The 26,983-nt window shown below is 39.1% G+C and overlaps 1 protein-coding gene across 2 annotated transcripts; it reads left to right on the top strand.

Moving 5' to 3' along the window:
• Positions 1-596: 596 nt before the first annotated feature.
• ARL14EPL (ADP ribosylation factor like GTPase 14 effector protein like) lies at positions 597-26,521 on the top strand. 2 transcript variants are annotated; one of them, XM_033181491.1, is made up of 4 exons: positions 597-1,015; positions 20,569-20,673; positions 22,584-22,723; positions 25,976-26,521. In XM_033181491.1, the coding sequence occupies exons 2-4, from the start codon at positions 20,578-20,580 to the stop codon at positions 26,196-26,198; spliced, it is 459 nt and encodes a 152-aa protein (XP_033037382.1). In that variant the 5' UTR covers positions 597-1,015; positions 20,569-20,577; the 3' UTR covers positions 26,199-26,521. The 2 variants fall into 2 exon arrangements, with proteins under 2 accessions (XP_033037382.1, XP_033037381.1); XM_033181490.1 differs by lacking the exon at positions 597-1,015 and adding an exon at positions 4,522-4,953.
• Positions 26,522-26,983: the final 462 nt, after the last annotated feature.

The raw sequence follows: 26,983 nt of genomic DNA, 5'->3' as shown, positions 1-26,983 counted from the left end.
GCTGTGAGAAATACACATCAAGGAGTGAAGCAATAACCTGTGGATTCAGGAAAAAAATATTTTTATAGTAACTCCAGCTTTTCTATAAGTTTCTGAATAAATTAAACTTAAATAAAAGAATTATTTGTTACTGGAACTGCAATGCTCTTTCATTTCAAGTCACTTTTTTCTTTAAAATTTGGTAATGGCCACAGCTACAATCCTGAAGTTATCTACTAAGTATTTTAATAATTATGCCCAAGTTGGAAATGCAAGTTGTCCGAAAAGACTTAATTTCTTGTTTCAGTCAACATTTCCTATCTTCAACCAGAGGGACTAAAAACTTAAAATTTTTAAATGTATTACTCAAAATCAACAAAGCTATATAAATGTAAAATAAATGTAAGTCATTACACTTTTAAATAAAGTTTGTTTGAAACTTTTATATAAAAATTTGTAGCCTTTATACTTCCAAAAGTATTCAATCTTACAATTTCACTAAGACTTTTGGGAAGACCTTTACATATACATGAGTGAATCATGTAACTTGAAACTATTATGCCAACAACTTGACTTAGTCCATATTACAGTAATAGCTAATAATATTTTACCATTTTATAGAATCAGTGATAAACAGTACACATCTAGAAGTATAGTAAAGTAGTCTTCCCTTAGCTGCAGTTTCATTTTCCACAGTTTCAGTTACTCATGGTCAACTATAGTTCAAAAATATTACATCACTACCCTGTGTTTTGGGGCCACTATTAAGTACAATAAGGGTCACTTGAACACAAGCACTGCAATACGGCAACAGGTGCTCTAATCACCAAGGTGACTACATGGTGACTCATTGCCATCCAGTGGGCCGAAGCAGGAGGGCAAGAGATTTCATCGCACCACTAAGAACAGTGCACAATTTGAAACTTAAGAGTTGTTTATTTCTGGAATTTTCCACCTAGGTCACAATGCCTGTGTTCTTGCCCTCACTTCATCCCATCACGTAGCCATTTTACCATTTTACATCATCACAAGAAGGGTGAGTACAGTACAATAAGATATTTTGAAAGAGAAAGATATCATATTTGCGTATTTTTAATTACAATATATTGTTATAATTGTTCTATTTTATTGTTAGTTACTGTTGTTCATTTCTTCCTATGCCTAATTTATAAATTAACTTTATCCTAAGTACATAGGTACAGGAAAAACAGTCGTGTATATAGAGGACGATAATATCCACAGTTTTAGGCGTCCACTGGGGACCTTGGAGGATGGCATGTAATTCCTGATACATAGCTATGTATTCTGGGGTTTTTGTGGTGGTGGCTTTTGTTTTTGTTTTTTTGAAACAGGGTGTCACTCTGTCACCCAGGCTGGAGCGCAGGGCTGCCATCTCCGCTCACCGCAGCCTCGACTTCCTAGGCTCAGGTGATTCTCCTACTTCAGCCTCTGGAGTAGCTGAGACTACAGGCATGCACCAGCACGCCCGGGCAATTTTTTGTATTTTTAGTTGAGACGGCGTTTCGCCATGTTGCCCAGGCTGGTCTCGAGCTCCTGGGCTCAAGTGATCCAACTGCCTCGGCCTGCCAAAGTGCTGGGATTACAGGTGTGAGCCCCCACGCCCGGCCCGTGGCTAAGTATTCTTAATTGTTACTATCTAGTAGAAGTGAAATAACAGCTCTCTGCTAGGTGCAGATTACCACCTCCTTTCACTAAGACAATCCTGAAGTACCGTGGTTTGAGTTACTATTTTTTTACTTTACAATGGTGCAAAAGTGATACAAATTCAATAGTAATCATACTTTGACTACCCACAGAGCTATTCTGGTTTTTTGCCCCCTTTTAGTGTAGTTTTCCATGAATTACATGAGATATTCAACATTTTATTATAAAATAGGCTTTGTGTTCAATGATGTTGCCCAACTGGAGGCTAATGTAAGTGTTCTCAGAGCATTTGAGGTAGACTATGCTCAGCTATGATGTTTGGTGCTTTAACTGCATTTTCAACTTCCTATAGGCTTATGGGGACATAACTTCATAAATTAAGATCACCTGTAATTTTTTCATTGAAGGAAATCTAACTAGATGAATAAAATTATCTTGATTTGGGTGCTACAACATGACTTCAAAATTCTAAATGGAATTTAGAGGCACAGAATGGAAAACACAGGTAGATATTATCTACTCTATTTTTAAAATGTAGATCCTTAGATCAGGATTTTCTTTTTTTTTTTTTTTTTTTTTTTTTTTTTTTTTTTTTTTTTTTGAGGCAGAGTCTCGCTCTGTCGCCCGGACTGGAGTGCAGTGGCCGGATCTCGGCTCACTGCAAGCTCCGCCTCCCGGGTTCCCGCCATTCTCCTGCCTCAGCCTCCCGAGTAGCTGGGACTACAGGCGCCGCCACCTCGCCCGGCTAGTTTTTGTATTTTTAGTAGAGACGGGGTTTCACCGTGTTAGCCAGGATGGTCTCGATCTCCTGACCCCGTGATCCGCCCATCTCAGCCTCCCAAAGTACTGGGATTACAGGCTTGAGCCACCGCGCCCGGCCAGGATTTTCAAAATAATAAGTTGCAGGCTTTTTAATAGAAACTCTTTCTACCCAAGCTATATTCTTAAAAGTATATTATAACTTACTTTGCTTGCTAAAAAGTTTATTTTGTGAAAAAAAAAGGCTGTGTGTGTATTTATAATAGAGTATATGTTTGTGGGAATAGTGTGTATGTGAACACTTGCCTGTCCTTGGCTGACCTGCACTTTAATTATTTTGATTGCCATGGAAAAGAAATAGCGGGATATAAAGGCTTCCTCATTGTCTTTGCTTTCTTTCACAAACAATACCAAGCAATGAGATGAGGCTGTCACCTTCTCTGCTCTCAGGCTTCTACTGAAGGTGGACGATTTTGATGACGTGATGAGTCCTATACTGTCAGGATTCATAGATACACATCAGAGGATTAGAGGAGCTCTAAGCATGGAGTTTGCAAGAGTTTGGGGTTTTCTATCCTCTGTGAAATGATCACCTTGTCTTTGAGAATAGTTTGCATGTCTTACTTGAGATCAACACAGGTGGTTAGTCCCATCATTTCCTATGGGTAGGGACAATCCTTAGTGATGCCAGGGCTCTCAGGGTTCATTTAGGAGATTGTCCTGATAATTCTCCATAACAGAGAATAGCTCTGGTTTCTTCCAGAAAGTGTTCCTTTGACTTGTCAATAGTGAGCAGGAGACCTTTCTGATCACCTAGCACTAGAGGGTGGCCTCAGTGTTTATGAACTCCTGTCAGAGGGAGGCAGGGTGAAAGTACTAGTAGTAGCTCTAGAAATGAATTATTATTCATTTCTTCACAAGGTTGATGTTTTCCTTCATTTCCCCCAACACATACCCCCATTTTTAGAGAAATGTTACCTCTTTTTATAAATAAGTTCAGAGAGAAGTTTTGACTTGCTCGACTAGAAGTAGCACAACGAAGTAGGGAAAAGATGTGGTCAGCAGGGAAATTCTACTACCTGCTTAGTGTCTTCTGTGGGTGATACACCATACTGAGCTATGTGCTACATGTGCCTTGTCTCAGCCTCAAAATAACCCTATAAGACAGTGTGTCCAGTAGGCTTCAGTTAGAAAAACAGAAGCCAGATCAATTTTGTTTGCTTGTTTTAGCAAAGAGATTTTAATGTTAAGGATTTGTTAAACAAGTATTAGAGAAGTGAAAAAAACAAAAGAAGAACCCCAAGTTATAGCTCCGGAAGTAGTTCTCAGCCTCAAAACTGCGGAATAATGGGCAAAGGTTAAAGTTACTAGGATGTAGAAGTTTGGATGAAGGAGTATAAGATTTTCTGTTTTGTTTGATTTCACCCAGATGTTCTTATTCCAAATCTCAGGATCTCTCTCCTTCCCAACCAATCTTCTAGTGCTCACACTTGAGCCTTATCAAGGCTGTGAATTCAGCTTGCATTGTAATGATGTGTCCCACAGAGCAACTACGAAACTTAAGAGACTCTTTTACAGCTGCCTTAGAAGTTTTCTGGTTCTCTGACCATGTCTCAAGTTGGTCATTTTCATCTCGTAAGCACTCCAGTGCACACAGAAATAGCTATCTCACCATATGATCTTCATAGTTGTTAAACAAAGCAGCCACTTGGTCCCAGAAGGCACTTGCTTGAGTAGGTATTTGATTTGTAATCAACCACAGGTGATTGCTGATTAATCGTGGGAGTACTAGGAGTCCGCACTGTGTTCAAGCCCAAAGTCATGATCAAGCCTAAGCTCAGAATCTTATCTTGAGAATCTATTTCCTAGAATTCTCCATAGTTGGTCAGGAAATCAGAAACCAAATCGGCTTTTTTGAATGAGAACTGTTTACAAGGAATTGGTATTGGAGAACCAAAATGACAAAAGAGTAAGGCTGAGATAACATGGAGACAGGAACCACAAGAAACAGTTAGCACTTCTGGCGGGGGGCGGGGGGTAACAAGGGAGGAGGTGGAGTTATTAGAACCTACAAGGTGGTGTGGCTCCTTCAGAATCTCAGAGACAGGGCTCAGCCCAGCCAGGATCCAGACCTTAAGGAGAGGGTCAACTTGACTGGGGCTGATGCCCCAAAAACTCAGAGGAAAGCCCCTGGGAGCTGGACTCATACCTCTGAGGAGGCGGCTCTGGCCAGCTGCTGCTGGTATCTCTGTGGGAACTTACTAAGCTGGTCTGGGAGACTGAGGGAAGAATCCTGAGAATTGGAATCCAACAGCCACTGCCAGGAGGAAAAAGCATTGCTGAGGTGATACCGACAGAAATTGGAAGCAAACAGGAAGGAGCAAGCAAGCCCCTTCTTTCTCTTCCAACCTTTCACGTCCCTCGACAACCCTGTTGGCAGAGCTGGCAAAGCTAAAATGTGGTTTGCATAGTCCGAGTCCTAACATCACAAAGCAGAGCATTACAAGGTGGTTTTGGAACTGAGACACAATGGCTTATTAACCAACTCAGGTCAGTATAATTGTTCTGATCTCAACACATGGGGAAATAGGGGTTAAGGTCACAGTGCTAGCAGAAGCAGAAGCTAGAATTTAAGACCCATGCTCTCTACTGTAAACCCCATTCACCTTTGGGTTTTCCTTTTATTTATTAATTTAGGACATGGTTAAGATACTGTTACACCCTGAGAAGCCTCTCTGAAAGCTTTTAAAAAAAACACATATATCTTCCGTAAACCAGAAATAATATAGTGTCAAGTGGGAAGCTCCTGGAAATAACAGAAATGGGTGTCCAAAACAAAGGAAAATTTATAAGATAATTATCATAAGAATAGTTAAATTTGGACTTGTTCTAAAAAGAAACTTTAGGTAAATGCATTTAAATAGATGGTTGCATCTACTTTGCAAACATTATTTAGATATATTTTTAGGGGCTTATAGAAGCTCTAAAATGACTAGCTTCATGCTGTCAAGTCACTATTTGTTTGGGTTTATAGTTGCGTTGAAAAATTATAGATTGTGCAGGAATTACAACCTAAGGATATTTTATTGATATAAATAAACTTTATTTGTAAAAATGTAACCTAGAAATACGCTTACATTTCTCATGAAACCTCACGTTAGCTGAAATGCTGTTTCCTATAGTTTCCATAAACCGTTATAACTATAAACCAGATTTAAGTGAATCTAATGTTTAAAATATCAGAAATTTAATATATAATTCCAGTTTCAGATGTCAAATTTGTGAAAACATCTGTACTAAGTTTATTGATGCATTTTGAATATTCTTATTGATGTTTTCCTTTAAAGTCAATTAAGACTTTTTTTTTTTTGCTTTTTGTATGTTTTTCCATTTTTAATTTGCAACTCTCCTCTGAGCAGCCCTTTTCTCAGCAGTAAAATGAAACCACTGCATTAGGGGTTTTCTCTAGGGACCTCTTGGAAGTATTTTATGGTTTTCATAAATGTTGATTAAGTATAGCCAGTTATTGACTATGTCAGCTACAAGGGGTGGGGCTACGCTGGGACAAAGAGAAGGACCAGCATGGCCCTTGCCTCCCATCCCATCCCCTGCTTTAAATAGGAGAGATTCACTTCCGTTGGTTTCATACATTGAAGTTTATTTAGGAAAAAAATGGTAAAAACATTGTCCGAAAACGCATGGACTATATGGGCTCCAAAGCCCTCTCCAGATGTGACACCGCGTTGATACACAGCTTGTCCACTTTTCGAGAATGTTTTGCACAGTCCAACTTGCCCTGCAGCCTCTGCAGGTCCCACACATCCTGCATTTCACAGAGGCCCCTTCCTTTCCTCTGACACGACTCACCTTTGACTATAGCAGAGACAAACAAACCATACCTAGTGGAGATGAAGATTCTGGAAGCAATCTCCATTTTGGCTGATTCCTGGTCACTAAGATACATGCCCTTCACATGGCATTCTTCAAGTAGCAAGGGTTTTGTTTTGTTTTGTTTTTTTTAACTGTTTTAATTCTGGATTAGGGATTTTGTGCCATCTGCTGGACATACTTATTTCACACATACAAGAGAGTTCTACATTATTCTTAGAAGTATTTTTAAAATATTAATACCTTTAAAAATTGTGAAATATATGCTTATTATAGGAAATGAGTAAATACAGGAAATGATAAAGTATAAAAAAATCCAGAGATATCTACTATTAATATCTGTTTTCTTACCTGCACATAAGAATGTGCTTTGTTTGGTTTTAGTTGTGGGTTTTATTTTAACACCAATTTGAGATCAACACTGCATTGATATAGGTTATAGCAATAGCAGGAAGAGGGGATGCATTGCAAATGTAAGGTTCATGGAGAGGAAATGCTCTCAGCCACTGTTGTGTTTGTGAACCTTAAGACTTGCATTGCCTATCATGCAAAGCAGGAATCTTATGCTCCAATTTAACAGGGCAAGGTAGGAGGAGAGGTAGGGATGGCGGAGTGGGTTAGAACCTGAAAAAAAAAAGCCTTATATTGCTCAGACTCCTGGGAAACAGATCACTAAGTTACTATTCACAGTGAAGAATGTGCCATTGATCCTTTCTATTAGTGGATATGCACGAGTGCCAATGTGCCAGTTGCCATGGCAGATGATGCCATAGAAATGAATAAGTCATATAGATCCTGCCTTGAAGTGGGAGAGGTCTGATAGGGGAGACAAGTGTGTAAATAACTATGAACAAGCTTGCAAACATGGAAACAGAGGTGCTTATTCTAACTGAGCAGTGGGGATGATTACACAATGGTGATTTTAGACATACACTGGGGAAAGCGTAAGCGGGTCCTAGAAGTGGAAAGATTCTAGCACTCTAGCTAGAATTTAGTGTCAGGCTAATGAAAGGATTGCAGTGACAATGAGGTTGGGAAGGTAGAATTTGGTCATGTCATGGAAGGCCCAAAATCTCATGCTGAGGACCACAAAGGTTTTGGAGGAGGAAAGTGACACAATGCAGACAAGAATTTTAAGGAAAATAACTTCAGCAGCGAAGTGTGGAGATTGAAAGGACTTAAGGCAGGGAAACTAGGTTAGGTTAGAAGTTAGCCTGGGAAACATGGGGTGGGGAGGGTGAGTGTGAAAAAGATGAAAATCCAATGCACTGAGGAAATAGAGCACTTTCTGAAAAACACAATCTATGACTAACTACTTCTAAAAAACAACATTTGGACCCAGTTGTAAAAGAAATCTGAGAGCAAATACATGTTTCTGTGGATCTTTAACAGGAGGCAGAACCTTTCAAAATTAAGTGGCTTACCCTGAGAGGCCAAATCTGTAACACTTTGTAATTACAAGCCCCAGAGAGCCTTTCAGGGAGTCCCTGGGGCCCAGGGGCTGCAGAGGAAGTGAAGCAGAATGAGGAAATGTGCAGACAAATCGCCTTTGCTTTCTGGTGGCAGGGTGGGGGAAGAAGGTGGGTGGCAGTCAGCTCTGCAGTTACTGGTCTTGACCCATAAGAGGACAGGAAACATTTTAGACTCAGTAGTACCCCAGGAGGGAATGTAAGCCTGGGACAGAGGGTCATGTCCTGAGCAGGGTTTGGTGGGAAGGCTCCCAAGTCAACACACCTAACCACTTGCTCTCTTAAGCTCATCCACTCCTGATCCCAGGCCCTCTTCCTATAATCTTTCAACAAATAGGTATCTCAGAAAGGATGGCCTTCATGCAAAGATCACAGATTGAACAGAAAGAACCAGAATGGGGTCTCTACAAAGGTACCAGGAAAATCAAATAGCCAGTAAGGGACACATAGAAAAACAAATACACTACAAAGCAGAACAAAAGACCAAAAAAACTTCTCCATGGAACAAAAACATTAAGAAAACACTTCTTCTTTGAAACAAGTGATCAGATCAAAGATAGAGATACGATAAAAGGAGAGATGATACAAAGCTGGGTAGGCAGGGAAAAACCTAATGAGATTTATATCCCAAAATACTTACATTAAGGGGAAAAAAGAATGAAAACTAGTGAGCTAAACATACATCTTAGAACAACAAAGCATCAAAATATACCCAAAGTTCTTAGAAGAATATGACATAGAAAAAACAAGAAAGCTAAAACTTGAGAAGATGAGAAATCTCTGAGAGAAAAGGTACAAATAAACAGTGTTATGAATACATTACGTAATTACAGATGCTGCAGACGTCAATGATAACATGATGACATTATGAACAAATTTATGCCAATAAAGTTGAAAACGTAGAAGAAATGGTTACATTCCTAGAAAAATATGATATACTAAACTGTCTCACAAATTTTAAAACTCTCTGCATTCTCAGACCTGCTTTTGTAACAACAATGTGTATCAATCTTGCTTCTTAACAAATACGTTTCCACAACATTATTTTAATGACTACTTCATATCACATTATTTTGTTTTGACAATTAAGTTGCTGCCAACCTTTTTATTCTCCCAACTTAGCAACTCGATGCCTAGCAATTAATACAAGATTTACTCTTGTAGCTAAATTTTTGCGAAGATCTTTATCTTTCCTTAGAATAAATTTCTCAAAGAGGAATTGCTGGGTCAAAGATAATGTCTATTTTAAAACTTTTGATATATACCAAATGGCTATATATAATTTCTATTATAGCCATTTGGCTTAATCACTCCTTTAATGCCTTCCCTTCACTCTTGTTATATATACCAAATGGCCATAATAGAAATTACATAATTTATATAGAATAATAGAAATTATAACCATTTGGTATATAACAGGAGTGAAGGGAAGGCATTAAAGGAGTGATTAAAGAGTGACAGGAAGGCATTTCTGGAAAAGAGAATAAAGGCACATTTAGGTACAGCAAGAACAAAACGTGTCCTAGGACTGGGACGTAGTGCACGATATTAGTAAGTCAAATTACTAACACAATATTAGCATAATAATTGTGTTAAAAGTAGTAGTAAATATAATAGTAATAATAGTAACATAAGGAAAATAATTTCTTTTAATATAAAACAATTAAACTGAACATTGTATTCACTTATACCACTCTCTGTTTCAAATTAGAAGTTGTGTAAAAAGTTTTTATGCTGTGCATCAAAAAACACAATAGAATATTTCTTAGAGAGGTTTTAGTTTTATAGAAAAAATTGAACAAAAAGCACAGAAAGTTCTCATGTATTCTCTTGTTATCCCCCAACAGTTTCCCTGATTATTAACATCACGCATTAGTATGGTACTTTTGTTATAATTCATGAGCCAATATTGATAAAGTTCACAGTTTATATTAGGGTTTGTTCTTTGTCTATTGCATCCTATTCTATGGCTTTTGGCAAATGTATAATGACATATATCCACCACTGAAGTATTATACAGAATACTTTCACTGCTTTATTATTATTTTTCAATATATAAAAATATATGTATTTATTTACTGGCATATAAGTCATGCTAGTTCTACAAGGAAGTTTTGGGGGAAAACATTGAAGTAGTTTTTATCCTATTTTTTGTTTTGTTTTTGTTTCTTTGTTTTTTAAATTGTTTTAATGATTTTCCAAAATGGATCTGCTGGAGGTCCTGAAATTGCATAACTCTGCTTACTCTCCTCTCTGTTGACTTTATTTCATTTGCCTGCTGGCCACTCCATTTCTGTCACTGGGACTGATACTCATTAGAGTCTATATACACACAGAGAAGCTACTGGAGTGCACTTTGCAGTTTAGCCATGTCAGAGCCTAGACAACCCCTGACACCCCCACTAGAGCCCTCTGAAATCTGTAGATTTCTCCTGCTTTAAACTCTTGCTCATAGCAGCTCCAGTCACTTAGAATGTCCTTCTCCCTCCCTCTTTACCTGAGTTTTCCCTGTGCATTTTTCAGGATTCACCAACTGGCATCTTTTTTAGTGAGTCTTTTTTAAAACAAATTTTTTTGAGACAGAGTCTCACTGTGTCACCCAAGCTGGAATGCACTGACTCAATCACGGCTCACTGCAGCCTCAACTTCCCAGGCTCAAGCGATCCTCCTGCCTCGGCCTCCTGAGTAGCTGGGATTACAGGCATGAGCCACCATGCTTGGCTATTTTTTAAATTTTTTGTAAAGATGGGGGTCTCACCATGTTGTCTAGGCTGGTCTCGAATGTCTAGGTGCAGGCAATCCTCCCACCTTGGCCTCCCAATGTGCTGAGATTACAGGTGTGAGCCACAATGTCCGACCAGGAGTCTTTCTTGACACCTTGATTCCCAGGGACAGCACACTAGTCCCTCCACCCCTTCTGCCCCCTCAGCTCAGCAGTGCCTTGAATACTCGTGATGCACATCTCGTACTTATTTAATTACATATCTTCTTCTTTTGGACCTGTGAGCACTTTGAAGAAAGGAACTGTGTCTTATTTGCCCTTTTATCATTGGCACATTGTCTGGTTCATTAAGAAGTATTGATTTGAAGGGCAGTGTGGACAGATACCCTTGAGTATATCCAGTGATGGAGCCACTGGTCCTGGCTAAGGTCTATAGTATTCTATATCAGTGCCATCCACTTCTGGCCCCCCATGATGACTCCCACTAGAAAGTGTACCTTTTCGAAAATACAACTTGTAACACCTTCACAGTAGAACAGCAGCTTGATAAAACAGTAACCACAGCGAACCAGAAGTAATAGTACCCCGACAATAAGGGTTGTTCTTCTTGGAGCCTTTCAATTAGAGGATTGGAGCAGCCCAGTGAGAGCTTGTTCAATAAGTGCTAAGAAAGATGCTAACAGCTTTAGGAAGATAAAACTGGAGAGTTTCCTACTGTAGCCCCTCCTTGGATGCTTATAACTCCCAAAGCCAGCAACTTTTTAATTATTTCATAAGCCACACCCTGTATCATATAGAATTTATTAAAATTACTTGGCTACAGTAAGAATTTTCTTATAATTCTTCTTCATTATATGAAGGATAGTATCCTATAAATACTCTTTGTACTCTGCTTTTTAAATTTAACAATATATTTTGGAAATTATCTTATACAACTACATAGAGATCTCCCTTATTCTTTTATTTTTTTAACAGATGTGTAGTACTACATGTTTATGGTACATGTGGATGTACCATAATTTTTTCAACCACTCTCCTATGTATGGGCATTCGAATATTTCACAGCTATAAACAATGCTGCAATGGATAAGCTCAGGAGTTGTGTCACTTTTAAGTACAGAGTATATTCCAAATTAATATATAGACAGCTAAAAACTGGTAAAATAAATTTAGTTTGGGGCAAAAGTAATTGCAATTTTGCTGTTGACAGTAGTGGCAAAAACTGCAATCACCTTTGTACCACCAACCTGATAATACCACTCACAACTCATAAGCGTGAAGATTTTACTTTCTGAGAATTAAAGGGTAAACTGAGTGTTTTAATATGTAAATCCTTCATTTGAAAAAGCAACCAATTTTACATTACATTCAACTTATTCTCTAAGAAACCTGAGAATATCTGAAGATGAAAAAATATAATTTTATAGCAAAAATCATGTCAGAAGTTCAATAATTTCTGGACTTGCAAATTTAATGAGGTATTATTACCTTTGAAAAATACTCTTCAGTCTTTTAAAAGGAAATTATCTTTAAAAAAGTGAGATAAAGTTCTCCCGAAGATTTATCAGTTAAACCATTATTTCAAAAACTATATTAAGTTTTGCTTGAGAAACTTGTAAATAGTACAGGATAATTATTTCGTATGACTTATTTTCTCACTTAAATTAGAAAAATAAGAGGAAGTAATGTTCAGTGCCGTGGTGCACTGTTATTTCTTGGCATTTTATTTTTAAAAAAACTTTAAGTTGGGACTTTTCTTGGTTGGTTACAAGCCTTATCTGTTAGAACATTTTCCTCTGTCTAGTTTCAAGAGTGTTGCTGTCTTTGCCCTCAGCCCTTGATGCATTTGCTGTATTCCAGTGCTAGTTTAGTACGTTAGCAAAGATTCCCTTCTCCTGCTAAGTGTCTAAAAGCAAAGTCAGACATTGTCCAAAGAATTTATTTTGTAGGAAATGATTGACTGTGGAAAAGTCTGGTAGGATTTTTACCAGCTTTGAATTTTATCAGTCTGGAACTGGCAAGATGGAACACATTTTTAATTATGCAAAATTTGCTGTGTAGTCTCAAAATATAGCAAAGGCTTAATACATAAGCAGTGGCTTAATACATAAAAGTTCAGGTCAAGTATATTCATTCTGGAACCACCTTAGGATTTTTGCATCATTGCCAGATGGGTTGCAAGCTCTTATAATTGAAGACTTTGTTTCCTTTCCTTGTTCTTTGCAGTAAAAGTAATTAGTAATGAAACGGCAGTTTTTACCCTATAATTCACAAGTGAACAGAGCAAGTATTAGCCTGCCAGTGAAGTGGGTTTTAATGACTCACAACATAATATCCAAACCCTGGTGGCAGAGGACAATGTTTAGAGGGTGGTAATTTAGAGATTAGTATATGTCTTAGACACAGTTTATAAACATGGTTTAGTTTTCTCTTGGGAAAACAGCTTTGTCTTAAATGGCTTTAACATTTAAGAAAAACATTATCTATATGTGTGTGTATATATATATGTGTGTGTGTGTGTGTGTGTGTGTAGTGCTATTAGTGCTATTTGCACTGAAGTACAAAATAGCAAAGGGGACAATTTGGTATTAATATTGGTTAAACTTTTGAAGTTGCAATATGAGACTGAACAGTAGAGTAAAAACTTAACTCTAGATTATTGTGAATGGAAGATGGGAGAGAAAGTGAATTCTCATAATCCGATTTCATATGATTTTAGAATAGAGTCATGGTGGAAGAGTGAGTTAAATTTGCATCCATCCCCTCCTTCATTTTCTACCTCCCCTCATCCCAGCCATTATTATACAGGATTAAACTGTAGAAGCACCTTTGAGACCTTCTCATTTTCCCTTGAGGGTTCTATGGTTTCTCAGCAAAACAAAGGAAAGAAGGCGGTACAGTTTTCCTTTCTTTCCAGTATTCTTTCCTTCTTTTTCATCCAACTTAAAGGTATGTGTTCTTTCTCTTTACCACCCTACTAGTTCATCTTCACGAGGCAACTCACATTAAGAAGCAGGAAGTAACAGAACTGTGAAACTTCATCATTTGAAAGGTGCACCTTTACAAATGATGCATCCTAAACCCGATGCCCTCTGAGGCTGGTAGAGAAGGAAGAGACAAAACAAGCCACATGACGTAGATTCTGAATGTGTATTGCTATATTAATGTGTTATACTTAAGAGTGAAAGACTATTGGAGTTCCTTTATTGCAGTGTAAATGGAAATAAAAATAAAAACTAAGAAATGAGCATAATAGAGCCATTGGGATTTGGAAGAAAGAACCTCCACACTTAAATATTTGAGATGAGTGCTTTTGAAGGATGTTTATCAGGAAAATGCTGAATATATTTACCAGGATAATGCTGAAAGTAGCACAGTATTCTGGTCTCATAAAAGAGTTTTCATCCTTTTCCACTCTCCATTAGTGGAGGAGGGTAAACAGACAGGGTTGGTTTTTTACAAACTTTAAAATTGCAAGAAATAATTTGAATGTATAATTCAAGAGATCCATGGTGCAAATAAGGTGTAGTAGAGAGGCCCTTTTAGATGCTGATCTGTCAGTGACCCAGACAGGCTGTTTAAGGGAGTTGGTTTTAAAGTGATACCAGACTGTAGCCTTTGTGACAATAGCAACTGTTTGGTGGTGTTGTGTTCCACAGATGATGAAATTCTCTGCTGAGTGCACTTTCAAATTATTTTAAATATACTGTAAGTGTTTCACATTGTTTCATATTGAGCCACAGAAGTGTGTGTGTGCGTGTGTGTGTGTGTGTGTGTGTAGGAAAATACAACTACAAAAGTATCTCTAGGAATCTGTGGATATTGGAGATACAGTTGCTTCTAGAGCATTAATATTGATTATCTAACAACACTCTCAAAGGCTTAAATCAAAGTGACTTTTAATTCTAAAGGGCAAATGGCAGTGGAGATTTTTTAGAGGTTATTGTCTTGTGGTTTTGAAAACAACTGAAACAGCTTGGAGAGGGCAGCAAGGGAATGACTTAACTGACCACCTGCACAGGTGTCCTTTCTGTTTACCAGACATGCCCCTGGTGGTATTGACTTCACTTTTGTGTGATACACTTATTGTGTATCTTTCACTTCCAAATATATTCCAAGAGATATCTTACAGATAGTGTCCCTGAATAAGTGACATTATCTGCTAGGAGTAAGAACAGAGACCAACTTTTAGGCTAGAATTTAAACAGAACTTTTCTTTCTTTGATAATTTGCTAGTGTCCATAGGGGTAATCATGGAAAATTACTGATTCTATCCCATGCAAGACACAATCAACTGATGTAAATTCAACTCTACCTGCCACGGCAATCCTAAACATAAATGGAAACAATAAACGTGTGAGTCATGTTGCCTGGAGTTCCTCTCGATGACCTGTGCCTCAGAGTTAGTGTGAAGACAGAGGCGTGGACCTGGTGCCATTCCCTCAAGGGATGTGGTTCCTGAGGCCTCCACAGGATGAGCACCTTGCCAGGGTGTGGGATTCTGAGGCTTAAAAGTAAACATCATGTATCCATCATGGATAATTCAGCCATCATGGCTCCTATGTATAAGCCAGCTGCTTCGTCTGATGCTGACCCTAAGGAATGATAATCTGTTCCAGTGCTAAAGAAATGCCTGGCTGTGCTGGGCTATTTCAATGTAGCATTTTCTGAAGGGATTTTCAAGGGTAATTTCATCTGTATATGACTGCTATTGACTTCACTGTGTCCTCTCCAAATTCATAATTGAAGCCCGAATTCCAGCATGACTATATTTAGAGATAGGGCCTCTGGGAAGTAATTAAGTTTAAATGAGGTCCTAGGGTGTGGGCCTAATCTGATAGAATTGCTGGTCTTGTAAGAAGAGGAAAACAGCCTCTCTTTCTCCGTGTGCATACCGAGAAAAGGCCTTGTGAGGACTTAGCAAGAAGCAGGCAGCCTGCAAGCCAGAAAGAGCCTGACCAAAAGCTGACTCAGTTGGGACCTTGATCTTGGACATCCCAGCCTCTAGAGCTATGAGAAATAAATGTCTGTTGTTGAAGCCACTCAGTCTGTGATATTTTGTTATAGAAGCCTGAGAAGACTAATATAGTGACTTTCTTCAGAATCCAATTGTGAAGTCAGACGTGGCTCATATGCCCTAAACAGGGGGCTTTTCTTTCCTCGTATACCCTTTGAGTGTTGTGTTACTGAAGAAGAGCTGAAGGAGGAAAGCTTGAGCTTGTGTATAGTGCATCCTTTACTACTCCTTCCCCAGGCTTCTGTGTAGAGATGGTAATCACCAATAAAATAAACCTTGAAGTGTTTCATTCTTAGAAGGGCATAGTATTGGGGGCCACCTAAATCTGAGATCCAAACTTATACAGCCTGTTAGTATCTTTGTGACTCAAATGATATTTCTGAGCCTTGGTTTCCTCAGCTGTAAAATACAGAAAATTGTACTGCTTAGGTTCAACAAGGTATGGACAGCTGTATAAAACTATGATTGGACAAAAAATGTATGATCTAATGCTAATAGACCGAGTGGGGAGACCCAGCAAGTCCCATCTCTCTACATTCTCCCTGGCCTCTCTAGCATGTGGTCCTTCCTTCTGGGTATAAGGCAGGACCCTCTCCGGAATGGGTCTTATGATCTACGGTCAAACAAGGTGGGTCAGATATTAATGATTTCTTTATGGTCAGTTTTTACACAGATGGGGTGGAGGGAAAGTTAGAGTAATATTTTAAGGTTTTATGACTGGCCTTGGAGAAAAGGGGTGCTGGTTTCTCTAGCCCACCTTGGGGAAGAGGGATTCTAGTTTCTATGGCCAGACTCAAAAGAGATTAGGACTGAGAGAGAAGAGGGCATAAGACAGAGAAAGTTTTGCTTCTGAGGCTATTTCTGAAGCCTTCATTTTGAGATATTGTTTTTAAAACCCCAACACTACCACTATGCTTAACGAAGCGGTTGATTTCTATTCTGACCCAAGCTTCTTTTCTTTCCCCGTACTGGTACTGCACAGTTGCCCCATCTTCAGAGCACACTTTGACCACCTCTGCTCTAGCAGTCTGTGTTAAAAGTCTAGGAGTCTGATTTTTGGGGGGGCCTCTTCTCTTTGTATTAGAACACTTTATGGCTCTTTCATGGGCAATCTGACATAATGTCAGGACAAATCAGTTTCTTAACCCGATCTCACACTTTTTGTATCCCCCTCAAATGCAATACCTTAGCATACAGATGGCCTGCTTGAAGATGAGCCTCTTGTATCGTTTGAATGATCCTGAGCTGGGAACTGTTGTTTCTCATCACCGTCATCAGCGGAGATGGTGGCAGTAGTTTCTGCCTGCCTTTTGGCAGTTCTTAATCTTATCTTTGTATCCCAGATCCCTTTGGCAGACAGTGATATCTGTGGACCGTCTCTCAGAATGTTATTTTTAATTGTATAAAATAAAACCTGTAAGTTAAGAAAGGAAACCAATTATACTGAAATATGCTTATCAAAATATTGTGACAGTAATATATGTGCCCAATTATTAACACAGCAAACAAGATCTAGTAGCATGTCTAAGAGCTACTATTATCTTGAAGAAGTGGTGAACATAAGTCAAACTTTGACATCTATGGCAACTCTAGTGGGGTATGAAAATCTGTTTCCATACTCGGCAATGTCACAGGTACTGCTAACACTACTGTGGTTTGTTGGTTACATCATAATAGAAGGAAACAGAAGAATTTCAGTTAGAAACTGGTGAAAACGAGTATGTACTTTTTACTCATTCAAGTTCAAGAACCCCCTGCATTTTCTGGTTAGGAATCCCTGCCTTGGGCATATCCAGTAAGAGAGAAGTTGGTGGGGGGTGTGGAGAGGGGTGCGTTCTGAAGCTTTTTACTACTTTTCCTGGGACAGATATTTTGAGCTTGTAATAAAATCCAATGACAATTTCAGTCCCCAGTGAAATTTTATTGTAATTTCTTTTTGCTTTATTTGGAATATACAGAAGCAAGTTTTGCTCCTAACTTGCTTGTAGAGGCCTACAGTTCACTAAAGATTTAAACAAAGGTACATCAGGCATCGTAAGATATTCATTTTCTCCCAGTTCAGTTAAGTCTATCTAATATATTTGCAGGAAAAGTTCTTGCTTGCAAAGATGCTTGTAGTCTAATGGTCACATCTATTCCCATGAGGAGGAAAATTTGCTACATGAGGAAGCTAGAGGATTTGGGACCCCTTTCTGGGAATTTTATTGAAGAAGTTCCAAACAGCCCAAGAAAGAAAAGGATCTTTGTGGATCGGAAAGGTCTTCTTAGAGGAGGGAGCAGAACCAGAGCTTAAAATGGAAAGATTTAGTTAGGTAAGAATTGGGAGGTCAATGGGATTAATGGGATCAGATAGCTTTGGTCCAAGTGTAGGTATGACAGAATATGAGCCTATAAAGTTTAGAGACAGCTATGATGAACCTTCACCTATATACCAGAAGGGTGGGATATTATTGGCAGAGAGGAGTCATTGAAGTATTTTAATAAAAATGAGATAAAGAGATTCCTGATTTTGGAATACTCGCAGGGCTGGAATGTATTAAATGAATTATGGTGTCAGCGATGGGGAGATAATACAATGTTTCTCTATTTATGATCAGGTTACGTACTGATAAACTCAAAATATTTTTAAGTAGAAAGTGCATTTTTGGCATATGATATTTTCAATTTACTACGGGTTTATTTGGACGTAGCCCATGGCAAATCAAGGAGCATGCTTTCACACCATCATAAAGTCAAAAAGTTCTAAGTCAAACCATCTTCAGTCAGGGACCATCTATATAGACAATAGTTTTACCATCAGACTGCGTGGAGAAAATTATACCTACTTTTCCTACCCTATCATTTCCTTTCATTGCCTAATGATAAGGTTCATCTAGAAAACTTATTAATTATGCAGAATACCAGATTCTTTCCTGCAAATTACAACTGCAGGAGGTCTGAGATTCAGAAGAAAATTAGTGATTTTTGAAACAACTCCATATGATTTTTATCTTCTACAAGTTGAAAAATTCTTCATAGGAATGTTTGGCTGATCAGGTCTGACATTGCATGTGAGGACATCAAAGTAGAAACTGATGTAGACAAAGTGTAATTAATTAAATTTAATTAATTTTTCTTTCCTTTTCAACTTTTATTTTAGAATCAGGAAGTACCTGTGCAGGTTTGTTACAGAAGTATATTGCATGATACTGAGGTTTGGATTATGATGGAACTCATTATCTTGGTAAAGAGCTAAGTACTAAATAGGTAGTTTTTCAGCCCTTACCCTCCTTGCCCTTGCCATCTTTTAAATGTGTCCTTTCTTTCATTCATAATATGTTAAGCCAACAAATAGTCTGCAGGACCATAAAAGAGATATAAGTTGGCTATGAGAGGACAGTAAGAAACTCCAGCAGCGCCATAAACTCCACATGCAAGTCTTTATGGCCCTGTAGTTTCCAATTAGAAATAATAGTTATTATAAATTACATTTTTTCACAGCCCTAAGTATTTATGTAACATGCACAAAAAAATAAATTAAAATTCTCCAAAATAATGGCAGTAGAAATTATGGCAGCAAATACAAAGACTGAAAAGTCAAGATAAACAAAATTAAATTAGCCATTGACGCTTCAATGTGTTTATTTCATATCTATATATGTGAATATATATATCTGCTTATGAATTCTATTTATGAATAGATGCATTTTAAAATAGCTGTTATTTACTTCTCCTGAGAATGACTGTTTGAATTTTATAAGGAGAAATAAAAAGGTGATTTTTAAAAAAATGTGAATATTGTATTTCTTTACTTTCAAGTTTTATTTTAGACACAGGGAGTACATATGCAGGTTTGTTACAGGGAGATAACGCACCTAGGTAATGAGCATCGTACCCAATAGGTAGTTCTTCAACCCATTTCCCCCCATCCCAGTAGCCCCCAGTGTCTATTGTTGCCATCTTTCTGTCCATGTGTAGCCGGGGTTTAGCTCCCACATAAGTAAGAACATGCAGTATTTGGTTTTCTTTTTCCGTGTTAGTTCACTTCAGATAACAGCTTCCAACTGCATCCATGTTGCCGCAAAAGAGATGATTTAGGCCTTTTTATGGCTGCATAGTATTCCATGGTGCATACGTACACACTGTTGGTGAGAATGTAAATTAGTCCAGTCACTGTTGAGAGTAGTTTGGCGATTTCCCATTGATAGAAATGGAATTTCCAATTGGTCAGCAATTGGAGGTGCTGCTCAATGAGTCAAGCCAACATGATAACACGTAACTCTTAAGTTCCTTTGGTAGAAATGGTACCCTGTAGTCAGCATTGGTAGTAGATGAGAGTCAGGGAAAACAGCAGGGCTTGTGGAAGCTTCCTCTGGAGAGTGGTCTCTTCTGATAGAACATTGCAGACCAGCCCTGGACTGTCACTCATGATTAGCATCTTGTGTGGGCTCCATCTCTCTCTCTCTCTCTCTCTCTCTCTCTCTCACACACACACACACACACACACACCCTGTATGTATACTACTGAAGTAATTTAGAAGAAGTAAGTAACAGGCATTTTAGCAGTGGGGTTTTATGAAAAACTGATTACCATTTAGCACAAGTTGCATTAGAAATTTATCAGAAAACTTGAATGAGGAGGGCAGGGCTTTGGGAAGTCACTGTGGGAATGATACATGAAGAGGTGTCAGCTGAGACCATGGGAGTGGATGAGCTTTTCAAACATTACTGGGTATGACATTAACGTATCCTACTTTTTCTTTCAAGAGTGTGTGTAAAGAAGGAAGAATGGAGTTCTAAAAACTCAGAGGCTTCTTAATCCTGCTTCAGAGAGGTTTATGATGCTAAGGACTGTCAAATGTACAGTTGATTTTCTCCTGGAACCCCTGGCAGAGGAGACACTCAGTAGAGTGGTCTGGGGGAGTCAGATGCAAGGTTTCAGTGAGTGGGAGAAAAGGTACTGGGAGTACAGATGTAGTCTGACTTTGAAAAAAGTGAGACGTGGAGGGAGAGTAGAAAAGAATCACCAGATAAAGTCACTGGGAATATACGATACTAATATGTTTCATTTTTTCCAATTACTTTTTTAGTGACCAGAAATGAGTGAACAATCAGAGAAAAACAATTCCATTCAAGAGGGACACACAGATCGTAGTTTTCCTGAGAAGAACTGTCAAATTGGACAGAAACAACTGGTATGGCACACAGATTTTAGGATTCCATGCTACTGGGGAGTGCTGCCTCGAGGATCTCTGAGATGCCCATGGATGTAGGTGGGAAGATGGGCCCAGGCAGGGCCTCACAGGGAGGAGCTCTGCCACACAGGCTGATAGAGCTTTCCCTCCACCCCACTGCTCAGTGCCGGCTGCTCTCGCCTCACCTATCTCCTCTCCACCCCCTGTGTACCCTGATTTTTAGCCCAATGTTCAGTACAGTAAAATTCTGCTTTTTGTGGGGAATATATACAAATGTTTTTATTTAATGAATCTTTATTTTGTTCTTATTATGTCATGTTATGGCTCTAAAACTGTATGTATTAACTCATCTAATCCTTTTCACACCATACTGTTGTTAAGTCCATTTTACAAAGGGAGAAACTGGGGTCTAGAGACATAGGAATGTGCTCAAGGCCCACCACTAGTACGTGGCAGAGCCAAGGCTTGAGCACAGGCAGGTGACCCTGCGTCTCTGTTCTTAACCTTGCTGTGCTACTTAGAATAGTAATCGATGGTACTAAGGTGTACATATTTCATAACCGTACCTAATGCAGAGCAGTTTCAGGTTAAGTTTATAAAACAAACTCATACACAGATACCAAGATGAAATTTAAAAGAAACACTGTATTATTTTAGACTGACTAGACTGGTATTAAACTAAATAAACTGCAGAAAAGCCCATGACGTTCTTCTGTTACTAATTTGTTACATTGAAATTCCTATATTGAAAGGTTCCCTTTGTTTCCAGGTGGAGTATTTCATGTATATGTCAGCCTATATGTTTTTGTGCTTCTGAGATTATTTTCTTCCATAATCCTTCAAAAGAGCATTTTCTTCCCTCATGACATGTGCTACATGTTCACAATAAGTTATCAGTACAATATTCCATGGAAGCATTTTGTTGTTTGTCTGCCAGCTCAGGCCCCATTTAATGTCTAATCGTCTTTCAGCTCAGGCCCCATTTAATTTCTAATTACAGTGGCTCACATCTGTAATCCCAGTGCTTTGGGAGCCCAAGGTAGATCCCTTGAGCCCAGGAATTCAAGGCCAGCCTGGGCAACATGGTGAAACCCCATCTGTACTGCGTATGTACACAAAAATTAGCCAAGCATTGTGGTGCGTCCTGTAGTCCCACCTACATGGGAGGCTGAGGTGGGAGGATCACTTGAGCCCGGGGGGAATGAGGCTACAGTGAGCCATGATCATGCCATAGCATTCCAGCCTGGGTGACAGTGCAAGACCCTATCTCAAAAAAAAAAAAAAAAAAATCTCCAGGACTTTTGAAAATGTCCCCCTATGCCCTAGAAAGTCATCCTAGCAATATTTCTCTTGTTCCAATCTGACTTTGACTGAAAGTCAATCCTTCAGGTGGCTGAGTTCTGCATGGGAGCCCCACGTGGAGGCCAGTCCTGGGTAGGGAGTAGCTCCGAAGTGCGTCCCAGGGCGCTGAAGGGGAGTGCTGGATCTACTCTGCGTTCTCACTGTGGGCTGAGACACTACATGGGCTTCTTTAGCTAACAGCTGAGGAAGGGCCTCTACTCCTTTGTCCTTACCCACCTCAAATGCTAGTTCTGATGTGCATCCCCATCACATTTGGAAAGCTGAGTGCCGTTTTGCAGTTTTAAAGAGAATTCGTCTATTCCCCTTGATTGTTTTTCACATTTTATTTTATGAGTGTTATACTATTTCTTTATTCAGAAAGAATGGCCCAACTTGAGAACATTTACACCATCTTTTGAAACTTAATTAAATTAAACTGTTTATTTCTTTGTGTAAAACATATATATTTCATGCCATTATGGTGAAAGTGACAGAAAGTTCATTTTGGGGAAAAGTAAAACATAAAACTATCTGGTTCTTACTATTAATACATTTTATTTGTTTAATAGCAACAAATAGAGCGGCAGTTAAGATGCTTGGCATTTCAAAACCCTGGACCACAGGTAGCAGACTTCAATCCTGAAACAAGGCAGCAGAAAAAGAAAGCCCGGATGTCAAAGATGAATGAATATTTTTCTACAAAATACAAGTAAGATTCCGACTTATTATATTTGATCTGTGGGATTATGAAATACATGAGTTCTCCTTGACAAAGCAATGAAAGGTTCCCTCTTTTTATAATTTATTATTTAAAAATATCTCTTCTAAAATATAATAGTACCCATGTGTCTGGATGTTAGCAACCTTAAGAAACAGAAAAATAGACTATAATCCTGATTTAGGAATCAATTTTTATAAAAAGGCTTCAATAGCCCTGTAATAGAGTAATGGCTTTAGTAGGAAAGATGATTTAAAAGTAACGAAGATGTATCATTAGAAGGATAAATGATATAACCATGGGAATGAATTCGGGATATCAAATGGGCACAGCACTTTCATCAAGCACAATGATTGTTAGCACATCATAAGTATAAACTAAGCAAACTGGCCGGGCGCGGTGGCTCACACCTGTAATTCCAGCACTTTGGGAGGCCAAAGTGGGTGGATCACTAGGTCAGGAGATCCAGACCATCCTGGCTAACATGGTGAAACCCCATCTCTACTAAAAATACAAAAAATTAGCTGGGCATGGTGGCACGCGCCTGTAATCCCAGCTACTTGGGAGGCTGAGGCAGGAGAATCGCTTGAACCTGGGAGGAGGTGGAGGTTGCAGTGAGCGGAGACCACACCACTACACTCCAGCCTGGGTGACAGAGCAAGACTGCATCTCAAAAAAAAAAAATCAATCAATTAATTAATAATAATAATAAACTAAGCAAACTATAAAGGAAAAGGATAAATTTGACTATATTAAAGTTAATATGCCCATTAAAACTCCATAAAAACACTGAAAGACACATCATAAAGTAGAAATTATTTATAATATAAAAAAATCAGTTCCAAAATATATGAAGAATCTTACAAGTCAATAAGAAAAGTATAAATATCCTAATAGAAAAATCAATAAACTGATAAACACATTTCACAGAAGAAACAACAGATAAACATTCAGGTTATAGAACCTCATCGGCACATGCAGAGAAGCACCATCCTCCCCAGCGAGTCAGAATTTAGTCTGTCGACATCAAAGCTGATGAAGCTATGGGATATCAATTAAGGGTAAAAAGCTACAACCACTATTTAAAAACAGCTTAGTGTTACCTATGTGCCTCATGACCTAACAGCTTCACTCCTGAGTATATGCTAATATCTTGGAAAAAGTCTAATATGTTTAAGAAGTTTCATAGCATCACTGAAATACCAAAGAAAATAAACTGTTAATAATCCAAATGTCCATCAACAATGGACAAGATAAATACCTTGTGGTGTATGTACACGGTGGAATATATAGAGAAGTGAAAATATTTGAACAGCTACATGTATCATCATGGAAGAATCTCAACTCATGACCAGAGTAACAAAGAAACTTACAAAAGAAAAATCACAGTATGTTTAGGGACACCTACATATGTGTCCTAACTAAGAGCAAAACGAGGAAGTGACTTTATAACATCAAGGTACAGTTCCTTTTTGAGGGGAGGGTGGAGGTATGCAATGGGTGGGGAATGAAGAGGACTTCGCAGCTGTAACACTCTTTTGTTAAGCTGGACAGTGGGCACACTGGTTTGTTTTATTCTTCTTCATCTATGCATGTAGTGTATATATTTTGCATGCTTTGATGTGTATAATTCAGGATTTCACACACACACACACAAAAGCATCAAATAGGCAGGAAACCATAAAGCCTTACCAACACAGGAGAGTATTTGAGTTAAGGCAAAGGGAGGACAGAATCTGACCTGTGCTGTAGGTTGGTTTCAGGACCATCTACTCCATCATTCTTACAATAGATTTAAAGTATCCTCTTCTGCTAAATTTCCTGGGGGTTGCTTAGGAAGAGTTTCATTTCACAAAGCACTTCAAATGTGAATCTTCATTAGAAGGCATTCTTGCTAAAGCGTGATCATCAGGCAGCAAGTACACATAATGACTAAGCAATCCTTTCCCTTCCCTGCATTCTTAGGAAAGGGAAGAAGATGGAACGATATAACTTAGCTGAACAGAAGGAGAGGAGGTATTGTGCCTGCTTGGGGACAAAGGGTGCAGGAGTATTATATATAATTTTGTCATACTAGCTTGGGACCACCAGCCGTTTGGACTTCAGTGGTAATAACGGCTAAAAGTTGTACAGAGGTATTTTTGTTATTCTCAGGTTTTGAAGCAACTCAGTTTTGAAGGATTTACTTCCAAATGGTTGGGTTTGAGAAGGTGGTAGGATTCCTGTGAAAGTCCTTTGTCCCTGACCATGCTGTAGAGGCTAACAGAGAAAGTCTGGACTCTGCGCTGTCCTCTGGGACAGAGCATCTCGCCTTCGCTCAGAGCTTGCGATGCATGATCCTCCATTCCTGGTCACCTCCTTTCTCCCTCCACACTGGGTAAAAAGCAGAATCAGAAAGGAAGAGAAGAAATGGCACGTGGAGTCTGTTAGCAAAGGTGCTTTTCTTTCTTTAAATGATGATGATGTAGTAACTGACAGTTCTAATTTTAGGTAACAAAAATGTGGTAGTTGCATTTGGCATGGTGCTTTTAAGAAAAAATAATAATTTGTTAGGGAAAAATCCATCAAGAATGGTAATATTTTATTTTATTTTATTTTATTTTATTATTTTTTTTGAGACGGAGTTTCGCTCTGCCACCCAGGCTGGAGTGCAGTGGCCGGATCTCAGCTCACTGCAAGCTCCGCCTCCCGGGTTCCCGCCATTCTCCTGCCTCAGCCTCCCGAGTAGCTGGGACTACAGGCGCCGCCACCTCGCCCGGCTAGTTTTTGTATTTTTAGTAGAGACAGGGTTTCACCATGTTAGCCAGGATGGTCTCGATCTCCTGACCTCGTGATCCGCCCGTCTCGGCCTCCCAAAGTGCTGGGATTACAGGCTTGAGCCACCGCGCCCGGCCAAGAATGGTAATATTTTAAAGGAAACTTTGGAGCATTTGTCAGAGGAAGTTTTAGTTCGCTATTCCTCATAATTTTCTTAGGTAGAGCTCTGCATTTCCCAGCAATGCTAGAAAAATGAAGTGTTACTCTAGACGACAAGCCTGGCTGCACTGGAAGTTGTTTGATCTCATGTTGACTGAATTTCCCATGACGTCACTGCCATCGAATATTCTGGAGTGTTTCTGGTAATCTCTGGAGTTCTGGCTCAGGGTAAAATAGTCACGTGTATGATGTTTATTGTGCACTCATTTATTCTCAATGTTGAGGATGATTGCACTGTCATGTTAATGTCATGCTTTTTCTTTGTAGAGTAATGAGGAAGTACGACAAAAGTGGCAGACTCCTCTGTAATGATGTTGACCTGTGTGATTGTCTAGAGAAGAACTGCCTGGGCTGCTTCTACCCATGCCCCAAGTGTAACTCCAACAAGTGTGGGCCCGAGTGCCGCTGCAACCGACGGTGGGTTTACGATGCCATCGTCACCGAGTCTGGAGAGCTCATCAGCACGCTGCCATTTAATGTTCCTGACTAGGTGCTCTTGCATATGGAATGATTTGTTTCTTCTTCTTAGACATTTAAGTCAACCTCTTTCTCTTGGGTGACTTTTAGGGCTTGGGGGAAATATTGAAAAAAACATACTGAAGACTCATGTTCTGTCAAGCCCCAGAACAATGTAGAATGGGCAATAATTCTGTAACCTTCTTAACTGTGTCAACAAGTTTCAAGTTCCTTAACTTACAACTGAAGAATGTAACAATGGAGGGATCAGCATTTCTCATCAGCACCCTCATCTCTACTCTGCCTTCAAATTAAAACTCTCTTCCCTCTTTGCTGATATCTGAGAAAATGTAGCTTTAAGATTTTCAAGGCCGGGCGCGGTGGCTCAAGCCTGTAATCCCAGCACTTTGGGAGGCCGAGATGGGCGGATCACGAGGTCAGGAGATCGAGACCATCCTGGCTAATATGGTGAAACCCCGTCTCTACTAAAAATACAAAAATTATCCGGGCGAGGTGGCGGCACCTGTAGTCCCAGCTACTCGGGAGGCTGAGGCAGGAGAAGGCGGGAACCCGGGAGGCGGAGCTTGCAGTGAGCTGAGATCCGGCCACTGCACTCCAGCCTGGGCGACAGAGCGAGACTCCGTCTCAAAAAAAAAAAAGAAAAAAAAAAAAAAAAGATTTTCAAAACTCTGTGGCTGAGAGCTTTTCTTACATGGAACATAGAATCTTAAATTTATAATATCTAGTTATCCTTAGAATCTTATACATCACTAGCTGTAAATCAGAATTGCCATTTGGATTAAAAAAAAAAACCTGTGA

The sequence above is a fragment of the Trachypithecus francoisi genome, unplaced genomic scaffold (genome assembly GCF_009764315.1).
Source record: "Trachypithecus francoisi isolate TF-2019V2 unplaced genomic scaffold, Tfra_2.0 Lachesis_group2, whole genome shotgun sequence".
Classification (NCBI taxonomy): domain Eukaryota; kingdom Metazoa; phylum Chordata; class Mammalia; order Primates; family Cercopithecidae; genus Trachypithecus; species Trachypithecus francoisi.
This window is presented reverse-complemented; position numbering and strand designations above follow the sequence as displayed.